The sequence below is a fragment of the Vipera berus genome, assembly GCF_964194415.1.
Source record: "Vipera berus genome assembly, chromosome: 2".
NCBI classification, from domain to species: domain Eukaryota; kingdom Metazoa; phylum Chordata; class Lepidosauria; order Squamata; family Viperidae; genus Vipera; species Vipera berus.
In genome coordinates, this window is record NC_138203.1 from 216,677,968 (window position 1) to 216,700,367 (window position 22,400).

General features: G+C 43.9%; 1 protein-coding gene across 1 annotated transcript in view; it reads right to left on the reverse strand.

Annotated features, from left to right (window-relative positions):
• Window positions 1–21,953, reverse strand: part of IP6K1 (inositol hexakisphosphate kinase 1) — a 26,868-nt gene extending 4,915 nt beyond the window's left edge. Inside the window, exons 1-3 of the mRNA XM_081317086.1 lie at window positions 21,845–21,953; window positions 7,643–7,988; window positions 1–8 (exon numbers count right to left, since the gene is read on the reverse strand). The exon at window positions 1–8 is cut by the window's left edge and continues 203 nt beyond it. Of these exons, the coding sequence (XP_081173212.1) occupies window positions 1–8; window positions 7,643–7,865 (231 nt within the window). The 5' untranslated portion in view covers window positions 7,866–7,988; window positions 21,845–21,953. The remainder of the gene's footprint in view (window positions 9–7,642; window positions 7,989–21,844) is intronic.
• Between the last annotated feature and the right edge of the window lie 447 nt (window positions 21,954–22,400).

The following is a 22,400-nucleotide window of genomic DNA, read 5'->3' on the forward strand; positions in this document are numbered from 1 at the left end:
CACTACACCTGCCAGAAATCAGCCACATGATTTCAGCATGCCTCACGTTAAGATTTTTAAATTAGTAGATCAGAAATAACAAAAACTACTAATCATTTTCCCAAGGAGCAGATTAGAGGGGGAAAAAAAGAAAATGAGGCTCATAAACCCCAGTTGTAGAACTACCAAGAAGAAAAAGAGAGCTATGACGCAATTCTACAATCTCTCCAATTTGAGTCTCTCGTACCACAGTGTATTTATAGAATTGTTAAAAAAATAATTCCCTATAAATACTTAAGTATTTCCTCTTTTCAGTGGGTTATGTAAAGCTGCTGTGGGCTGAAAAACATAACGGTAGATCTCTGAATGAACGGCAATGGATCACTAAATGTTTTTAATTCCCACACAATGGCACCTTGGGTACTCATTGCTAATTCGTTCTGGGAGGACGAGTACTGAGCAAACCACGTACTCGTGGTTTACCACGTGACCCTTTATTTCGGCTGGAAGAAATAGCAAGTCACAAGACAGCCAATGCCAGCAAGTTTACCTCGCACATCAAGTAGAGAGAGAAAAATGACTACTGAGACAAGATTTTTGCTTCAAAACGTATCAAGTGCCAAATTCAACGAGTTTTGAAGCAGTCGAATACTGTGGTGTGATTGTAATTTAATTATCACAGTAAAATGTCCGACTTGTTTACCCAGACCAGGGTTCCCCAAGGTTGGAGAGATTGCAGAATTGGAGTCCCAACAGAGCTTCACGCCAGTCCTTAGTCCTGAAGGTTAGGTGGCTAGAGACAAGACAGTGTTATTCAGGGTTGGATGGTCAGCCATCAAAGAAAGCAGCCTGGAGATGTCTTATATTATGGTTGGTATATTATTCTGATGATGATTGGTCACAGCCATATACTTACACTGGATTTGGCATTTTTATCCACCTATCAAGTCCTTCCCAAGAACTTGGGATAGGCAGGTGTAGTTGTTTGATGGAATTAAAGATCATTCTTTTCATAATAAGGTAAAGGTAAAGGTTCCCCCGCACATGCGTGCTAGTCATTTCCGACTCTAGGGGCCGGTGCTCATCTCCGTTTCAAAGCCAAAGAGCCAGCACTTGTCCAAGGACATCTCCGTGGTCATGTGGCCGGCATGACTAGACGCCAAAGGCGCACGGAACGCTGTTACCTTCCCACCATAGTGGTTCCTATTTTTCTACTTGCATTTTTACGTGCTTTCGAACTGCTAGGTTGGCAGACTGGGACAAGTAACAGGCGCTCACTCTGTTACGCAGCACTCGGGATTTGACCTGCCAAACTGCCGACCTTCTGATCGACAAGCTCAGCGTCCTAACCCACTGAGCCACCGCGTCCCTTCTCTTTTCATAATACTATTAGTTAAAATAGCATTTAATAATTATTTACAAATAATAAATGTTGGGGGGGGACGTCAATGAACAATCTGGAACTTCACGAAGGGACTGGTGAATGAAGAGTTTGGAGATCTGTACCCTAGATTATTCTGCTGGTATGAAAGTTTGGGATAAGAGGCAATTGATTTGGAAATGTCATTTCCATTGAGGTCTGTTTGTACTGTATCTTTTGCACTGGACTTCGTGGGATCAAATCAGTCAAACGAACCATAAATTTCTGCCTATCCTTGTAGAAAGCATTTGTTGTACCATAAATGGGGCAATTTAGCTTGAAGAGATACCAACTGTTGAATAATTGTTGGAAAAACTGACCAATGGAAAAAGGAATTTATATACAAAAGAGAGAGAGAAATTCCACACTTTAAAAATTCCTTTTTAACAGGCAGGCAACAGATATGTAATAGGTAAAAGCCGATAGATGTAACAGAAGGACTGGCAGAGCCAGAGGGAGAAGTAAAAGGCAGGATCAGCATAAAATTGTTACATAGCCATAAACAAACTAAGCCTTCCTCCATTGCTGTTGACCCTTATCTAACTATGCTGACCATTAGCTGAGAAGATTGCTGTGCGTAAACTTATAGCAATAAATCAGTTAAACTAAACATTCATATGTGGACCGGGTCTTTTGCACCTGACAACAGCACAGCAATTCCCAAGTGATGGCCATAATGGAGCCTGACTAATCCGATTTTATGGGGAGGGGTTTGCAGCAGTTGCTAAGTGAAAATAGCGGTCATAAAATGAATGTAGCATTTGTTAAGTGAACCCACTGTTCTATATTGCGCAGTTTTATCCAAATCCAGAAGTGCCGGGTTTTGGCAAAATCATCATGTAACTGTGGTACATTCACACATGCAGCCATGTTGGCGAGCACCTGAAGTGTGGGCACATGACCACATTGGGAGGGGGGGCAGAATCAGAACTTTGAATTTGGATTGTAACTCCCCCCTTTTCTGGTAGGGTCGTAACTTTGAATGGACACTCAGTGACCAGTTGTAAATCGAGGACTACCTGTATATTCCATAAGAGTGAAATCTTCTCTGCTAGATGGCAGAAACTATTATCAAGTTTGATTTCTTGTGAAGGAATCAATTTATGGGATAATATCCTCGTCCAACTTGTACCCAGCTTTTCCACCCAGATAAACATTGCCTGCAGTAAATATTGGCCATCACTGATCCATCTAATGCAGACATGTCAAACTTGCAACGTCACGTGATGCCGCGCGACGTATCAGAGCTTTTTCCTCCTTGCCGGCAATGGGGTGGGCACGGTTTCTGCGGGCCGGCAGTTTGACACCCCTGATCTAATGCAACAATAAATTTGTATAACTAAATTTTTGTTACAGAGGTAAACAAAATGAGGATGAGAGTATGTATTTAAAGGATCAGTTTTCAAATTCCAAAGTGGCATAAGTGCCTTTTTCTGGAGTAGAGGAAAATATAGGGCAGCAATTTACATGCTAATGATGCACTGTAAGAGCAACTAAATGTACTTTGGAGTCTGTTCCATGAAAGGTACAATAAATATTTCAGTATAGCTAGCATAGATTCAGCTTCGGTTATTAATTACTGAGTTTGTGCCCAGATAATGCCTTCCATAAGTCATCCCTGTCTGTTTGTTGGCACACTCACAACTTGCACACCAAACGTAATATTAAAGACTTTGCCTTATTAAATATTTTCCCAACAGTTTTAATAGGAAAAGCGATGTGGAATCCGGATATATTTATCTTCATTTGCTGTAATATGTTGAATATTTTAAAAAATCCGAAGCACTATAGTGAGGTCTGAAGATGTGTCTATGTCTGTGTTTTTTTTCACACATTCTTTTTCAGGCTTTCACATTTGTAGCTGTAAAGTCTCATCTATATTTGTAAGTAATACCTAGAAATGGAGCTCCATTTTTGTTCTGTTTTAAATGTATCAGTCCTGATTTTTCTTGAAAGATTTAAATTAATTAGAATAGCAGCTTTTCTGGTCCCTGCAATATCCCACTTGGTTCAGGAAATGGAATGTAGCAATTACTTGTGATACAGTAATGCATGATCTCAAAATTCAAGGAAGACTTTATGTCTACCCAGACCATACTTTCAACAATTTGAAAGAGGACAGATTTGACATACTGTACTCAGGCCTGTTAAAATTATGATTTTTAAACTGGAATGACATAATTCAGTTATTCGTATCACTAGTTAAAATGATCCAATTAATCATCACTTCCTAATACAAATGTTGTTTGATATAGCTATTATTCATCAGAACTTACCGTATATACTTGAGTATAAGCCGACTCGAGTATAAGCCGAGACCCCCAATTTCACCCCCCAAAACTGGAAAAAGTTATTGACTCGAGTATAAGCCGATCCGCCGTTCTGCAAGCCTCTGCCGCCAGCAGAGGCTCGATCCGCCATTTTGCAAGCCTGAATACACAGGAATACCCTGTGTGGCCGCGGCTCGTCGGCAGGTCTCCGTTCCTCCTGCCGACCTTTGGGGAGGTTTGGGCGCCTCCCCAAACCTCGGCAGGTCTCCGTTCCTCCGCGCAGACCTGCCGACCTTTGGGGAGGTTTGGGCGCCTCCCCAAACCTCCCCAAACCTCGGCAGGTCTCCGTTCTTCCTGCCGACCTTTGGGGAGGTTTGGGCGCCTCCCCAAACCTCGGCAGGTCTCCGTTCCTCCGCGCAGACCTGCCGACCTTTGGGGAGGTTTGGGCGCCTCCCCAAACCTCCCCAAACCTCGGCAGGTCTCCGTTCCTGTTTGGGGAGGTTTGGGCGCCTCCCCAAACCTCGGCAGGTCTCCGTTCCTCCGCGCAGACCTGCCGACGTTTGGGGAGGTTTGGGGAGGCGCCCAAACCTCCCCAAAGGTCGGCAGGAAGAACGGAGACCTGCCGAGGTTTGGGGAGGTTTGGGGAGGCGCCCAAACCTCCCCAAAGGTCGGCAGGTCTGCGCGGAGGAACGGAGACCTGCCGAGGTTTGGGGAGGTTTGGGGAGGCGCCCAAACCTCCCCAAACAGGAACGGAGACCTGCCGAGGTTTGGGGAGGTTTGGGGAGGCGCCCAAACCTCCCCAAACGTCGGCAGGTCTGCGCGGAGGAAAGGAGACCTGCCGAGGTTTGGGGAGGTTTGGGGAGGCGCCCAAACCTCCCCAAACGTCGGCAGGTCTGCGCGGAGGAACGGAGACCTGCCGAGGTTTGGGGAGGTTTGGGGAGGCGCCCAAACCTCCCCAAACAGGAACGGAGACCTGCCGAGGTTTGGGGACGTTTGGGGAGGCGCCCAAACCTCCCCAAAGGTCGGCAGGTCTGCGCGGAGGAACGGAGACCTGCCGAGGTTTGGGGAGGTTTGGGGAGGCGCCCAAACCTCCCCAAACAGGAACGGAGACCTGCCGAGGTTTGGGGAGGTTTGGGGAGGCGCCCAAACCTCCCCAAAGGTCGGCAGGTCTGCGCGGAGGAACGGAGACCTGCCGAGGTTTGGGGAGGTTTGGGGAGGCGCCCAAACCTCCCCAAACAGGAACGGAGACCTGCCGAGGTTTGGGGAGGTTTGGGGAGGCGCCCAAACCTCCCCAAACGTCGGCAGGTCTGCGCGGAGGAACGGAGACCTGCCGAGGTTTGGGGAGGTTTGGGGAGGCGCCCAAACCTCCCCAAACAGGAACGGAGACCTGCCGAGGTTTGGGGAGGTTTGGGGAGGCGCCCAAACCTCCCCAAAGGTCGGCAGGTCTGCGCGGAGGAACGGAGACCTGCCGAGGTTTGGGGAGGTTTGGGGAGGCGCCCAAACCTCCCCAAACAGGAACGGAGACCTGCCGAGGTTTGGGGAGGTTTGGGGAGGCGCCCAAACCTCCCCAAACGTCGGCAGGTCTGCGCGGAGGAACGGAGACCTGCCGAGGTTTGGGGAGGTTTGGGGAGGCGCCCAAACCTCCCCAAACGTCGGCAGGTCTGCGCGGAGGAACGGAGACCTGCCGAGGTTTGGGGAGGTTTGGGGAGGCGCCCAAACCTCCCCAAACAGGAACGGAGACCTGCCGAGGTTTGGGGACGTTTGGGGAGGCGCCCAAACCTCCCCAAAGGTCGGCAGGTCTGCGCGGAGGAACGGAGACCTGCCGAGGTTTGGGGAGGTTTGGGGAGGCGCCCAAACCTCCCCAAACAGGAACGGAGACCTGCCGAGGTTTGGGGACGTTTGGGGAGGCGCCCAAACCTCCCCAAAGGTCGGCAGGTCTGCGCGGAGGAACGGAGACCTGCCGAGGTTTGGGGAGGTTTGGGGAGGCGCCCAAACCTCCCCAAACAGGAACGGAGACCTGCCGAGGTTTGGGGAGGTTTGGGGAGGCGCCCAAACCTCCCCAAACGTCGGCAGGTCTGCGCGGAGGAACGGAGACCTGCCGAGGTTTGGGGAGGTTTGGGGAGGCGCCCAAACCTCCCCAAACAGGAACGGAGACCTGCCGAGGTTTGGGGAGGTTTGGGGAGGCGCCCAAACCTCCCCAAAGGTCGGCAGGTCTGCGCGGAGGAACGGAGACCTGCCGAGGTTTGGGGAGGTTTGGGGAGGCGCCCAAACCTCCCCAAACAGGAACGGAGACCTGCCGAGGTTTGGGGACGTTTGGGGAGGCGCCCAAACCTCCCCAAAGGTCGGCAGGTCTGCGCGGAGGAACGGAGACCTGCCGAGGTTTGGGGAGGCGCCCAAACCTCCCCAAACAGGAACGGAGACCTGCCGAGGTTTGGGGAGGTTTGGGGAGGCGCCCAAACCTCCCCAAAGGTCGGCAGGTCTGCGCGGAGGAACGGAGACCTGCCGAGGTTTGGGGAGGTTTGGGGAGGCGCCCAAACCTCCCCAAAGGTCGGCAGGAAGAACGGAGACCTGCCGAGGTTTGGGGAGGTTTGGGGAGGCGCCCAAACCTCCCCAAACAGGAACGGAGACCTGCCGAGGTTTGGGGAGGTTTGGGGAGGCGCCCAAACCTCCCCAAACGTCGGCAGGTCTGCGCGGAGGAACGGAGACCTGCCGAGGTTTGGGGAGGCGCCCAAACCTCCCCAAAGGTCGGCAGGAGGAACGGAGACCTGCCGAGGTTTGGGGAGGTTTGGGGAGGCACCCAAACCTCCCCAAAGGTCGGCAGGAGGAACGGAGACCTGCCGAGGTTTGGGGAGGTTTGGGGAGGCGCCCAACCTCCCCAAAGGTCGGCAGGAGGAACGGAGACCTGCCGAGGTTTGGGGAGGTTTGGGGAGGCGCCCAAACCTCCCCAAACGTCGGCAGGTCTGCGCGGAGGAACGGAGACCTGCCGAGGTTTGGGGAGGCGCCCAAACCTCCCCAAACGTCGGCAAGTCTCCGTTCCTCCGCGCCCTGCCTGCCTGCTTCTTTCCGCTGCGGAAAGAAGCAGGCAGGCAAGGCGCGGAGTTTGGGGAGGTGCGCGCGCACCTCCCCAAACCTCCCCAAACTTCGGCAGGTCTCGGACGGCGGTGGCTTGGGAGAGGTGCGGGCGATCCCGGAAGCACCAAAGCCTCGGCCGCGCACAAGTCCTCGGTAAGTTTTTTTGTTCACTGGAGTATAAGCCGAAGTGGAATTTTTCAGCCCAAAAAGTGGGCTGAAAAATTCGGCTTATACTCAAGTATATACGGTATATAAGTTTCACTCTGAATACGTCAGTACACTCTACCCGTTATAAGGATTTTCATTAAGTTAATTTTCAACAAAAAAATGAATAATTATCTGTTTTGATAGCAGAGCAGAAATATTAAGCAAACTACTTCAATTAATTAGGGATGCCTACTGGATGTTTTTGCTATAAAAGGTAAAGGTTCCCCCGCACATGCGTGCTAGTCGTTTCCGACTCTAGGGGCCGGTGCTCATCTCCGTTTCAAAGCCGAAGAGCCAGCACTTCTCTGAGGACGTCTCCATGGTCATGTGGCCGGCATGACTAGACGCCAAAGGCGCACGGAACGCTGTTACCTTCCCACTGTAGTGGTCCCTATTTTTCTACTTGCATTTTTACGTGCTTTCGAACTGCTAGGTTGGCAGAAGCTGGGACGAGTAACAGGCGCTATAGTTTTTGCTATAGTATGCTAGTATAAGTATCAGCAAATAGCTTATTTATACTAATTTTTATGCTTATTTAAGTTTTATACTTGAATAAGTATAAAACAAAAAAAAGGGAAAAAAAATCAGTGAAATAAATATGTGCCTTGTAAAACTAGTAATTCTTTTAAATGAATCAAATCCAAATTCTGTTGTTTTCAACTTCAGGTGTTTTTCAAGGTTTTGGGATGCTTACCTTTATACTCAGGTGTGAATTCCTTCATTTCTGGAGGCAAAGATTCATAAAAGCGTTGTTCCCGGGTTATGAGAGGTTTGCACACAGTGTGGTCATCGTAGCGCATCATGCTGCTGTGGCCGCCCACCTGATGGATGAAAGGCTCCAACAGGACCCCTCGGCTTCCTGTGTGGGTTGCGTTCTTGCCATGCTTCCCCACCTCCATGGTTTGACAAACACACATTGCGTAGGGCGCAAGTCACACACTTGGGGCATGGGGAGAGCTGCATGTGGTGGAAGGAGCAGTTTCTCAAAGAGAAAATTATCACCCCTCAGTTAGACTGATAAATGATTAGGCACCAACAGCCTGCAAAACAAAAAAGAGATGCCACAGACTTTGGTCAAAAGCAATGTAATAAACTCTACGTTTGGCTGTAACAATTGTTCTTATTGCAGCTGATGAATTGAACCCATGTCAAGGAGTCTGAAGAGGCAAGATTCCACATTTGTTCTCAATTGTACAGTACATCCAACAGTTAAGCTCCTACGCACAATGGCTTGTCCAGTATAAACTAGGCAATTCTTTTACCATTATAGCTTAATTTCCTACGTTTGCCTCTTTGCCAAGTTTGAGGGATGGTTTTGTACGTCAAAATAAGCAAGGCAGAAGTCTTGTCCCACTGCCACTGTTCTTTATTAATTAAAAGATGGAATATAGCATATGGCAAGGTTCTAACAGGAGGGCAATCTCTTTAAAATGACTGTTCAGTAATCCAGGTTTGAAGAGGAAAAGGTGATTCAGAACAAATCTGTCACTAGTTGATAACTAAAAATAGTGCATTTTTAATCTGGATTCATCTAGAACAGGGGTCTCCAACCTTTTGGTTTTGGCGGCTCGGTGGGAGAGGGAGGGGCAGGCGCCTTAAACATTCATGCACAAACATGAATGTGGCCACATGTGCGTGCGCATGTACAAACAGGCTGGCAGCACGTGCACTACGCAAATGGGGCTATGAGCATGCGCGGTGATCGTGCCACGGCCCGCAGCACTGCCACCCCTGGCACAAGAATCGCACCACTGCCACTGCTCGAGACTCATGCTGCGGCCCACCTGCTACTTACGGCACTGCAGCTGTCCACACAATACTAGCAGCACTGCCGCTGCCCGCACACTTGTGGCAATGGTGGCACGAGGGGGGTGAGCACACGCACACATGCATGCACTGCCCAGCTACTCACGCGGCCCAGCAGCCATAGGTTGGGGACCTCTGAACTAGAATATATATGTTTGCTCTGAGTCACTTTTTACCCTTTGAATCAGGATAGTTGCAAAGTTGTTTCTGTTTTATTAATCATAGAAGCAATAGAAAATAAATGATCTTGCATAATATAGTCTAGTAAAACAAATGAAAATAAAGAGTCTGACATGTTATATATTTTTCTGTAACTGCTGGTAACTCCCCCCCCCCAAATTATACATGTCTGTATTTCAGCTCATTTTAGAGACTTAAGAACACAATCAACTGGACACCACAAAGTGCAGGAATCAAGATGTGAATATAATATAACATAGTGGGTATTATAGCTACTAATGGCTATTCAAGAAAAAGATTAATACAAACACTTCAAAACAATTCTTGTCACCTTGCTACATTGACAGATTTGGCCAAAATAAAATATTCAGTGTTTGCTAGTTACACAGCCTATTTGTATTTAAGAGCTGATTTTTGAATTACATTGCCATCTAAAAACTGTTAGATAACCACCTACAATTGTTCATACTCTCCACAATTTCATGTAAGTGACATTCACATGCAATGATTGCCTACATGGAAATATTTCATACTGAAGCATTAACCAACGTGAGTTAAAAGAGCAACAGGGGACATATGAATAAAAATTCAAAGAGAACTTTTCGAGTGGGAGAATGGAGCTCTAGTTTTTATTTAATTGACCTTGCCATGTTTTAAAAAAATCCAAATGTTTCAGCTTCAAACAAGAAGGAATAGCTCAAGGAGAATTATACAACATTACCCGAACATTCTGATGAAGCAGAAAAAAAACCCCCATGTAACCTTAAAGGGGAAAAGCTTAATCATCAGACTAACTAAACACAAAACAGATGTAGTTTAAATGATTCCAGATTTACAAAATCAACAAAACAGCTTAAGTAGACATTTCCTTTCCTCTAACTATAGTCTGAATATTAAATGCGCTCTGATATGGGTTCCAAACAAAGCATGTCTAGATTTGCATGCTGAGGACCCTTACTTAAGAGAGTCAGTTCTCACCATTAATATAGGTTTTAAAGCATTTTCCTTTCAAGCTAACAACTCATGCAGCGCCAAAAAACAACAACCCAAACATTTTGAATGCCATAAAAGTGGGAATTTTGTCAAATATAATTTCCTGCAGAATCAATGCAAGCCAAAGTTTTCTTTATAGCACTGAATTCTTCCATTTGTTTTTCTTTTTTATATACTATTCCATTTAGCTTCATTATCCAATTAAGTAATGAATTTAAGCTTCAATACTTCTGATCATTAACAAGAACCTTGCTTTGACAAACATCCTCTCCCCCTCCTCTACCACCACCACACTTTGGATGTCAAGTGAGATACAAAAATCTGTTTTTTGCTCTTCTGGCAGCCTCAACCATTGTTACCTGAACTCTGGTGAAGAAGTTGTAACAGCCCCAAGCAGGTCAGCAATGGATTATATATCGCTACAGAAATTATAACAAGATACAAATGGACTGATCTTCCTTTACAAGTTTCTAAAGTTAAAAATAAGTTCTGTATTTGTAATTCATATTTTCACCAGGAGTTCTCAAACATATTCAGGTTGCAGAAGTGTTTTTCCCCCCAGACCCTCTGATTCACAAACAGGGTTATCATGGCCTTCTCTGACCTCCCTCTCACACAGTGGCTTTCCTGCACGAGCTTTTTCACATTATTGCTAGGTTGGTGATCAAGCTTCTCAAATCGATAGTTTTATTTTTTTTATTCATTCTATTTATTACATTTATATGCTGCCCATCTCACCATTTAGCGACTCTGGGCCCCTGAGTTTTGAGACAATTCAATCTGCCTTCTCTTTCTGAGGGATTCGAAGTGGCTTGGGAGTTGAGGGCCTTCACAGCCGTGAACCTGACTCACCTTACCTTGACAGAAATACGCAAGAATGTTTATCTAGGTAACAAGGATTGAAACATTCTTTAACTCCTAGGAAGCAAGGTGATATTCAGAAGCGGCTCAAGCAAACTGGGATAAAAGAAAAGGAAGTAAAGCATAGTCAGACTTGCGAGATTCCGTTCTGTAGCCTAACTCGATAAATTACAATACTACAATACTGCCCTCTGGTCTACCTCGTGCAGTTGATACCGAGGGGCCAAAACACATAGGTTATGACACATCAGCATCAAATTCCTGGGTGTGCAGCTAGCGAGTAGGCTGGCTTGGTCGCTCAACAGTGAGAAACTGGTGAAGCGGGCACAGCAGCGCCTGCATTTTCTGCATCACACGAGAAAAGCACATCTTCCTTCTCCTATCCTTACCACTTTCTACAGGGGGACGATCGAGAGCATCCTGCCATACAGCATCACAGTCTGGTTTGGAAGCATCACTGCTTCAGACAGGAAGGCGGTGCAGAGAGTGGTGAGGATGGCTGAAAAGATTATTGGCAGTTCCCTCCCTCCCATCCAGGACATAGCACAGAAGCGTTGCTTGAACAGGGTCCGTAAGATTATCTGGGACACTACAGATACTCTTCACGACCTGTTTTCCTTGTTACCTTCTGGGAGGAGGCTTTGTGGTATCCGTAGCAGAACATCCAGATTCAGCCATAGTTTCGTTCCATACAGCATTAACCTTGTGAACTCTCAAGCTTCCTCCTTCCGTTACATATTCAAGGTGGACAATTTAATATTTATTTGTTATGTATATGTAGGGGTGTGGGTCTATACATATGTTGTATATAGTATGTTTAGGTGTGTGTCATGTATGTGTTTCACTTGGAGAGCGGGCAACTAAATTTCATTTTTGATGTGTGCCCTTCTGCCCACAGTAAAAAAAATGACAATAAAGGTTATCTTATCTTATTACATCTGCTTTTTGTCTCAGAATAGCTGCAATATGGGATGAAATTAGAAGACATTAACACCAGTCCCTTGCCATGGTCAGATCACTCTGGCTGATTTAGAGCTTTTTAGTGGTCCAGGAAAAATAAGCCCATTTGATCAATCCATTCCAGGTACCTGGGAGATCTAAACTTTTTCAGAGGGAGCTCGGGGGGTTCCTGACACTCTAGTGATCAGTAAAACAGAGGCTCTCATTACCTCTATTGCAAGCTAACTCTGCCCAAAGCCAGGAGTTTGATCCTGACCGACACAAGGTTGACTCAACCTTCCATCCTTCTGAGGTCGGTAAAATGAGGACACAGATTGTTGGGGGTAATATGCTGACTGTGTAAACTGCTCAGAGAGTGCTGTAAAGCACTGTGTTATGGTATATAAGTCTAAGTGCTACTGCTATTTCTATCTCCTGGAACAAAAATCTTGGATAAAAGTGCCCGGAAATGGCCCCTTTCAGAACCCTGATCCTCAAGGATTCCTTATTTCTCTGGAGAACACTAGGAAATATAGCAGCACAAATGACATCTAGAACACTGCTGGAGAAAGACAAAGAATAAATCCAAATGAATATGTAAATAAACCCATTTATAACACATTCTAGCAATAAGAATGGCAAAATACAGCTATTTTTCCCCTGCTATTGTGTCAGATTATCAACTAGCGGCCCTTTTTAAAATATCATTTGGAAGAACCTTAAACCTGTAAGACTTCAGGAAGTGGACAGTGTTCTCAGATCTGTCAACACTGCCACCTAAATATTAAAACCATATCCTGTAGCAAAAAGTGTCTAGTTGGCTTTATAAACTATATCAAGATAGCAGTTACTATTCACAGAAAGAAGAGTAAAAAAAAAAAAGGATGGAACAGCATTATGAACTTGAGAAATCAAACAGAAATTCAAAAGCACAAAAGACTCTAATGAAATAAGTAGAAAAGATTTAGAGGGAACTGATCAACCGCAAGATAACTAAGAGCTATAAATGATATGACTGCTCAAATTGGAGGAGCCACTAATATTCATGTGCACATATTAAGTCAATTAAAATATTCTGCCCAGTTACTCTCCCCTTAATGAATGAAAACAAATACTATGTTTAAAATTAATAAGATGTGAAATATTCAACAAAACTATTTTTGAAGTTTAATATACATCTATCATGTTCAACAACTCTGCATCAAAATTATTTGTCAGATTACCCAATGTGACCCATGTTGCCAAAAATCAGGTGGCCCCTAATCATTTACTAAACCTACTTGAGAAAAGCCATTTTGAAATTTAAGCAAAAGGTTTAAATACTAGAAGTATAAGGAATTTATAATGATACTTTAATGATATTAAAAACAGTTGCTGAATTCAGCACAATCGTAGCTGGGGAGACATAAACATGGGACATGGAAAAGCACGTGATAGCAGTCCAGTACTATAACTCAGGCAAGTAGCAGAAAAATATCTCCTGTATGTTCCACCATAGGAAACATGAAAATAGTTCTTACTTTTTCAAAGTGGTGGCAAGCTGAATCTTGAGTTGAAATGGAGCATCAGAATAACACATGTGTATAGAAGTGGGCATCAAACAGATAATACACATCGTATCACCAACCTAATTCCAGTATTCCTCACTTGATTTTGCTTGAAGCTAGAAAAAAATGTTGTATCTGTGGTCAGAGCACAATTTCCCCCGGTTGAGAAACTGGTAGGAATGAAAATGACTATTTGTACTTATCATGTGTTCATTTTTTCACTAGCTCCAATTTTCTCAGTCATTTTAAGGTGCTGCTTTTTTTGTTAAAAATCTTTCTGTAATTATTGCTTTAGCGCAGGGGTGTCAAACTGCAGGCCCGCGGGCCATTTGTGTCATGTGGAGGCCACACCCACCCCAGTTCTGGCAATGCAAAAAAAGTTCCGATACATCACAACACGTCACGTGTTGCGGCAAGTTTGACACCCATATAAAGTAGGGCACAAAATATAGTGATGAACACCTTTCTATATTCAAATGATCAAAATAATTTGCACGTCTATTACTCCCAACACGTCACCTGGATTTTACAAATGCTAGTATTACAGAAATAAATGACGGAGGATGCACTTATCAGTAGCAATACAAAGAAGGTGCACACAAAACAGGCTTGCAAATATTTTACATCAGTTTACCCAAGTATTTCTCTGCAATGTGAAAACTAGTTGCGCTAACCTTCATTGTTACAAATGGAATTCACTGTTAGAAATCTGAACAACTAAGTTTTTTAATGACAGACCTATTACTACTACTGTTCTTATATATTTTTAATTTGCATAATAACCAGTTTTTTGAGCAAATCACTGTGAAATTCACTTCTTTTTGCCAATTATGCCATTTCCTAGTACAGAATTCATTTCTCAAGATAAGGTTCCATGTCATAATTTTATAACAACATTTGATTATTGATTTCTTTCAAGTGTCCCAACAATGCACTCATCTCTACTGTAACTGAGTCTATCAAAAATTTCCTTCTGTGAGTTTAGACTAAGAAAAGGCAATCTTTGGCCCTTTAGATTATACTGATACACCGTCTTGTTTATCTTAACTACCTTCCTCAAGGAAAATGGTCTGAAAATTATTCAGTTCCTGAACTACTCGTATTCTAATCTAAGCCATCAAATCAGCAAGCACATCAATATTGGAAACAATTTATCATAGTTAAAAAGGAAAAACACCTGAATACATTTAACACAAGCTATTGGACTACTGTAACGCTCTCTACATGGGGCTGCCCTTGAAGACCACTCGGAGGCTTCAACTGGTGCAGAATGCGGCCGCGCGAGTTGTAATGGGGGTTTCCCGATACTCCCATGTAACACCTCTACTCCGCGAGCTGCATTGGCTTCCGGTTGCCCTCCGGGTGAAATTCAAGGTGCTGGTTATTACCTATAAAGCCCTACATGGCCTGGGTCCGGGCTATTTGAGGGAACACCTGCTGCCGGCATCAAACGCCCTTCGCCCAGTGCGCTCCCACAGGGAGGGTCTGCTCAGGGTGCCGCCGGTGAGAGATTGCCGGCGGGTGACACCCAGGGATAGGGCCTTCTCTGTGGGAGCGCCTGCCCTTTGGAACCAGCTGCCGGTGGAGCTGAGGACTGCCCCCGACCTCCGATCATTCCGCCGGGGCCTGAAGACCTGGCTCTTTGAGCTCTCAGGCCCAGGCTGAGGAGAAATTTTTAATTCGGGTTTTAATGTATACAGGGTAATTTAATATTTTTTAATTGGTTTTTTAACTTTTGTATGGTGGATTTTTAATTCCCTGTAAACCGCCCTGAGTCCTCAGGGAATTGGGCGGTATATAAATGCAACTAAACAAATAAATAAATAAATAAATAAATAAATTATTTTGCATGTTGCAAGTAGCAATTCAAGGGGACAATTGATCAGACTTTCCAAGAAAGATATGTGCCAGAACTTTCACATAAACTATATTGGGCAAAAAGATGCATGAAGATAAATGTATAGCCTGCTTTCCAATACATTTACAATTTCCATCTGACATGCCCTTTATTGTTGTTGTTGTTGTTCCCCTATCTCTTGCTGCTTGGGATAACAACCAATCATTGCTTCTTGAGCAAGTGGATAAACAATACTAACCTGTTGGTGGAATGGTAGTATAGCATTAGTATAGCAATAACCCTGAGGAAACAGAGAGCATATGTAGCATGTAGCATTCTCTCTTTCAGGAACTGAAAGCACACATAAGTATAAACATAGTTATGATGGTGTTCTTTTATTGCATAAAGTGTAGAACTTGGCCTACAGTTATATCACCACCGTTGTGAGATGAATGCTCAGTTAGATGATTACAGGAAGCTGGTTCTATTAGTAAGACATCTTCATTAAAATTACTGTCAGTGATATGGTAATGACATGATAATCAAAACCAGAGTGTAGAAATAGTCTTCATTCAAAAAGTTAACATCAATCATGGTACAACATAGCTGTGTAACTTGGCACTCCTTTGCTTACCTTTGCTTACCAAAGCAAAGCAGGAGAGGACAGCCTTGGTGGAGCAGTGGGCTGATGCCTCCTTAAGTAACACCAGCTGCCTGCCATTAGTGCAGGTTCGAGTCCCACCAGGCTCAAGGTTGACTCAGCCTTCCATCCTTCCGAGGTAGGTAAAATGAGGACCCAGATTGTTGGGGGCAATAAGCTGACTTTGTAATAATGCCGCTTGAGGGTGTGTGTGAAAGCCCTAATAAGCAGGCATATACATAGAATGAAGGCTACTGCTAAGCTTGTAAGCCGCCCTGAGTCTTCGGAGAAGGGCGGGATATAAATGGAATTAAAATTAAAAATAAATAAATAAATAAATAAAATGCAACTGGCTGAATTTTATACTATTCCAAGACTTGTCAGTTATTGAAAGCAAGATCCCATTGCAGTTTACAAGCTAGAGAAATAGTGCCACCGTTTTCTAATCTTTTTGTCCTGAAAAGACCAGATGTCCCACAGAATACAAAAAGAGTAATAACTGTTGCATTTTAGTAAGCCGTTCTTGCTTTCTGCTACTACTAATATACCTTAGGACACAAAAGTGTATCTAAAATAACACTGAAAATCAGACAAGACCACAGTTACTATCCCAACACGTATCTAAATAAGTCAAATTCTAAATTTTGAGCTAGTTTCTGAGGCTTCCTTGTTCCTCAGCTCCTCCTTTTGCCCAGTCTCCTCATACCATACGTACTACATCAACTGTTCCCGAACCATTTTATAGACTTCCTCCAATTTAATCCAAATGCTGTCAGTATGTGCAGAAGTCCTCATGATATTCTTACTCTATAAATGAAAGGTTATGATGAAACCCCATGGAGACACTGCAAAGCCAAATGAGAACAAATGATTCACGTTTGCCCAAGGGCTATCTTAGTGTTTTGACATAATACATAATACAGGAATGAAGCTTATTCTTCCTGTTCTGTCTTTGCAGAGGAAAATGTTGTATTGTTCACCTTTTATAAACATCTTATTTACATAGTACGCTGAATTATATACTGCTAAAGTAATGTGAAGCAGCAGAAGAAAAACATAGGCTCTACCATTTTTATGTGCATACATAAATGCTGAAAGCTTTATTCTCAAAAATGACGAAAATCCTTGCATCTCAAGCAGGACTCCATGGTGCTGTATAAATTCTGTTTCTAACTTCTGAGGTCACAGGCAGAAAAGCTAGGCCTCTCTCCAGAAGAAAGCTGAATACAGCCCCAAGCAATATGAAATAACATCATGTTCATTTGCTATCAAATAGTTTTCCAAATAAGAATGGTATGTATTGCCTGGAAAATCAAACTTCAGCGTAGTCCCATAGGAATACCAACAGTGAAAGTAACATAGAGCCACTATGGCAAGGCAATTTTACTGTCTAAAACATTCGAACATTTCCACTGCATAACTTCTGTATCATAATAGGTAAAGGTTCCCCTGCATATGCGGGCTAGTCGTTTCCAACTCTAAGGGCCGGTGCTCATCTCCGTTTCAAAGCCGAAGAGCCAGCGCTTGTCCGAGGACGTCTCCGTGGTCATGTGGCCGGCATGACTAGACGCCAAAGGCGCACGGAACGCTGTTACCTTCCCACCGCAGTGGTCCCTATTTTTCTACTTGCATTTTTACGTGCTTTAGAACTGCTACGTTGGCAGAAGCTGGGACGAGTAACAAGCGCTCACTCTGTTACGTGGCACTCGGGATTCGACCCACCAAACTGCTGACCTTCTGATAGACAAGCTCAGCGTCCTAACCCACTGAGCCACCGCGTCCCTGTATATCATAATACAATACTATATAAAGAATTTTTCAGTGACAATGATCAAAAGATAAAAGCAGTACTGTAGGTGCAATCTCAACATAGACTAATAAATTAATTTTATCTCCCTTGGTTAACATTTACATTAGAAAACATTTTTTGAGAAAATCATTTCAGAACTGGCATGTCAATGCCAAAAATCTCCCACTAGAAGGCATCATTTAGTCTATAAAGTCTGCATGCGCGCATGGACACACACATAGTGCAGTATTCAAATATTAAAACTCTTTTATATCAATTTCAGTTAACAAGAAAAACACTCCAAAACATTCATTTTGGCAGATAATCCTAAAGTACAGCCAGCCAGATTAATATAATTGGTATTCTTAAGTATTGGAACCCAACAGTTTAGGAAGTTACTACCATTTAGGACTGGGGTCAGAAGTAAACGTATACTGGTATGTTTCTTTTAAAACTAACCTAACAAGCAAAATAAGAGCCACTAGTCAAAATTCTGCACCAACCACTGCATTCTTTCTTTACTCACTCAAGTTTCCATACATGTGACACAGAAAATATAGGAATATTATTCTATCTGAGCAGAGATTGTGACTAGATTTCTACTGACGTCAATTATGTAAGCACTGCTAATTTGTCACTGCTTCAGACTCTTTTTCAGGCATATTTAAATCAAAATTCTATACAGTGAACAGGGGAAAACTGAAAACATATTTGACAAGGTGTAGGGATGCAGGCAGGCAATTAAGATATGATTTATCTAACACTGGGAGGTCTTAATCAATGTCTTAACCATCCATTGTTTTCCAAAGCCAGCCAAACTGATATGCTTCTGAGCAACGTTCTCAGGCTCCATGAAGCTTGCAAGAGTTTAAAATCCGAGATGGATCAAAAAGGCCAATCTTGATGTATCTTAACATTTTAATATAACAAATATATATCAAGTACATTTCCTTTATATTACAATTTATTACACACTACCCTAAATTTATCACTACTCTGAACAATTCTAAATCAGGTCAATTAAATCAGGTCCATGCATCATTATAAAATACAAAATCCCCCCAATCTTGATAAAAGTGACGTTTTCCTTTTTTTTTAAAAAAATATGGATTTTATATATTAATGAGACCTTCCCAAACAGTAACCAAATCTTATCCAACCTCTTTCAAGCAAAAGATTATCTAGATCAGGCATGTCAATCTCGCGATGTCACGTGATGTATCACAACTTTTTCCCCATTGCTGGCAATGGTGTGGGTGCGGTTTTAGTATGATGCATCCGGCCCGTGGGCCGGCAGTTTGATATGCCTGATCTAGATATTTCCATTGGTAAGCAATGATTGCCGCTAAAAGCATTTGTAGTTAAGAGAATACTTTCAAAAATAAAACTGAAGTCAAACAAGTCATATTATTAATTGCGTTTTTATCCCATAAACATCAGCGACAGGGAAGCCAAGCAGTCTAAAGACAGTGGGAAAAAATATAAGGTAACTTTTTTATATTCCTTCAAGAAATATAACAAAAAAAATTCCCTATGAAACTGCATATTTTATTTTTTTTAAAAAATCCTACTGTGATAAGATAGTTCATTGTAGTTCCACTGTGGCAGTTATCCAAGGCTGAGGAAAACAGAAAAGGGAAACAACAGATAAGATGGACTGGATCAAAGGGAAGATGGGTCAAGGTGACCAGGAATTGAACTCCGACTTAATGGCACCTACTGTTTAGTACACTACAGATTAGAAACTCCGTTAAATATACCAAGAAAATATTACCACAGATGCATAAATACAAAAAAAATACTCTCAGGATCACTGTAGCGAATCACAAATACAAACCGCAGTGTCACCTGAAATTTCAAACACTTCTTCAGTCTCATGAGAAGCATAGCATTTCCAGATCACAAGTAAATGAAAGATATTCATATCATTAAGCCTAGATTCTTGAACAAATTATGAACCTAACATGTTCTGGGGGGCAGTAATAAGTGAATTGTAAATAAAAACTGAAAGGCATTTCCTATTTATCTCAATATGCTAGCTAATAAGAGCAGCATTCTAAGCAATGAGAATTTATTTCCAGCAATAATCCAATAATCATAATTATCAATATGATCTCATTGCTAATTACTTGACTCTTGTCAGTGGACTGACAAGATCAATTACCAAATGCATCCATAAACATATGTAAAGTGTATGCAATTTTAACAGAAGCTGTTTATTTAAAAAAAATAGTTCCAGGCAGTTAATTAGCTGATTTCACTTGCTCTTCAAAACAAAGATACTAAGTTTTCCTAGACTTGCGACTCCTGCTCCAAGAACAGGTGTCAGTCATAGCTAGGAAACCCTTTGTACAACTTCATGTGGTGTACCAATTGTACCCTTTCCTGGAACATGAGTCCCTGTGCTCAGTCACTCATGCCCTGGTAATCTCCTGCTTGGATTACAGCAACATGTTTTACATGGGGCTACTCTTCAAGAGTATTTGGAAGGCTCAGTTGGTCCAGAACACAACAGCATGGACAGTTTTGGAGGTGCCTAGGGTGGCACATATAACACCACTGTTATGCAAGTGCACTAGCTGCCAATCTGCTTCTGGATGCAATTCAATGTATAGGTTACTACCTTAAAGCCCTTTATGCCATGGGTCCAGGATATCTGCAGAACTGAATTTGTGCTGGCAGAAGGGGGCCTACTGTAGATCCCATCAACCAAAGAACTTCAGCTGGTGGGATACAGGAGAAAATCCTTTTCTGCCACAGTTTCTGCTCTTTGGAACATCTTGCCACAGGAGTTAAGACCCCCACACACCCCTCTTTCAGCCATCAGGAAAAATCTGGCTATGCCAGCTGACATAGGGACCTGAAGGAGAAGCTGCACTAATAGACAAGGCATACTTCCCTCTCACCTCCAACTTCTTGTTTTCTTAGTTTAATTTTTGTATTTTTAATCAGCTGTTATTTTTATAACTGTTGAATGTGTTTTATTTTGTTGTAAGCCACCCAGCATTGCTCTGGACTGTGAGATGGGCAGCAAATGAATAGGATAAATAAAGTGAAAATTATGCAAAACTATTTTAATAAAGAATTATCTACACTTTCAAAACATTCGAAACTTATTTCAAGTTGGTAGAGGATAAGCATTTGTATAATGTTACAATGATGAACATATCAATGGGAAAAAAAGTTTGCAATATCAAAAGGCAATCCAAAAAGTTAATTCTTTGTTCAATGGCTTCGCAGTCACGGAGAGCTGTTATATAAACAAAAGTCAGTCTAAAATTCAACTATAAAATATTCATTGCCCATGGAGGAAAGCTTTTTGTTTTTGTTATTCCCACAATGTTTTGAATTGGGGCCAACCTGCTTTGTCAGGATGGAAGTTCCAAGCAAAACTCTCCTGCCAAAAACCAACACAACTTCTCAATAAATTTAGACCACCTTAAATCTTATATTGTTATTGCTGGTGGATGGGAGAAAGTTTATGGCATACAGCACATCCCCAAGTACCCTCTGAGCAAAAGTTTCTCTAGCCTCAGAACTCTTTACCCCCACCCCACCCCGCACACACACACACACACACACACACAACCACCTATCACCCTGCAGATGTCACCAACATCTGCCGGTGTCATTCCTTACAAGTCCCCCTTCCAAAATGACCCGCTGGAATCTCACAGCCAGTTGTCATCAAGGCAAATGGGCAGGCAGAGCGCTCAGAAAACCACAACTGAGCAGAAAACCACAACTTCTTTCGCTTCTACCCCAGCTTTCCATAACCGAGCGCCCTCCCTACTTGGATTGTCTTCGACCACCCGAGTGCTGGCCGGGGATGATGGGATCTGACGTGAACTTCAGTCAACTCATTTAGAGGGCGGCCAAACGGGGGAAATTGCTCAACGGACACCTGTACCGTAGACCAGCGTTTCCCAACCTTAGGAACTTGAAGATGCGTGGACTTCAACTCCCAGAATTCCCCAGCCAGCATAGCTGGCTGGGGAATTCTGGGAGTTGAAGTCCACGCATCTTCAAGTTCCTAAGGTTGGGAAACGCTGCCGTAGACTTCTCTCCAGCAGCTTCGGCAGGATCGTCGTGAGGACACCTATTCCCTCTCTCGCGAGCTTCAACAGCAGCCCTCGAGCCAGGCGGCTTGGCCGTTTTGCCCGCCGGATTCCCCCGAACCGGCCTTACCTTCTCCCTACGAGCGCTCATTCACTCCCCGATCCCCTCCCACATCCAATTCGGAAGAGGCTCCCTCCCTTTCGATCCAGATCGCTTCCTACGAAGAACAAAGGCCCGACACTCACCGACGTAAATTTCCCCCTGCCTGGCCGGGGGGGGTGTGCTGCTGCTGGGTTCCCCCCAGGCCGGCTTCAAGACTTCCCTCACCTGCTCCCTACCGTTCGAATCAACAACAAGATGGCGGCGCCGGGAAGGTGGGCATTCTGCCGTCATAGCAACCGGGGCGCCCAAGGTCCACCTCCGAGGAAGCGAAACCAATCGCAGGTTGATACATTACGAGCTTTCTATTGGTTCTCATTTTTATTGGATTACGTATCCGTCACTTCTCCAAATTCTCTGCGCCTTCTGCGACTGGAACCCCGCCTCCGGTTTTCCAACGCACGCTGCGCAAATGTGACGAAACCAACCTTTTTCGGAGGCTCTTTCCTATTGGCTAAGGAGGAGTGACTCACCAACCAATCACAAAAGCCTTTCGCTGCTATTCTGTGTGTCTCTCTCGAGGCTGCTCTTTTAACGATTGACCTCTGAGCCTTCCTAGGAAAGTGATTCTTAAGCTAACTTTCCGCTGCTTAGCCTCTGAACTCTGGCATGACGTATTTTTCATGCTATCTTACCTCTCAG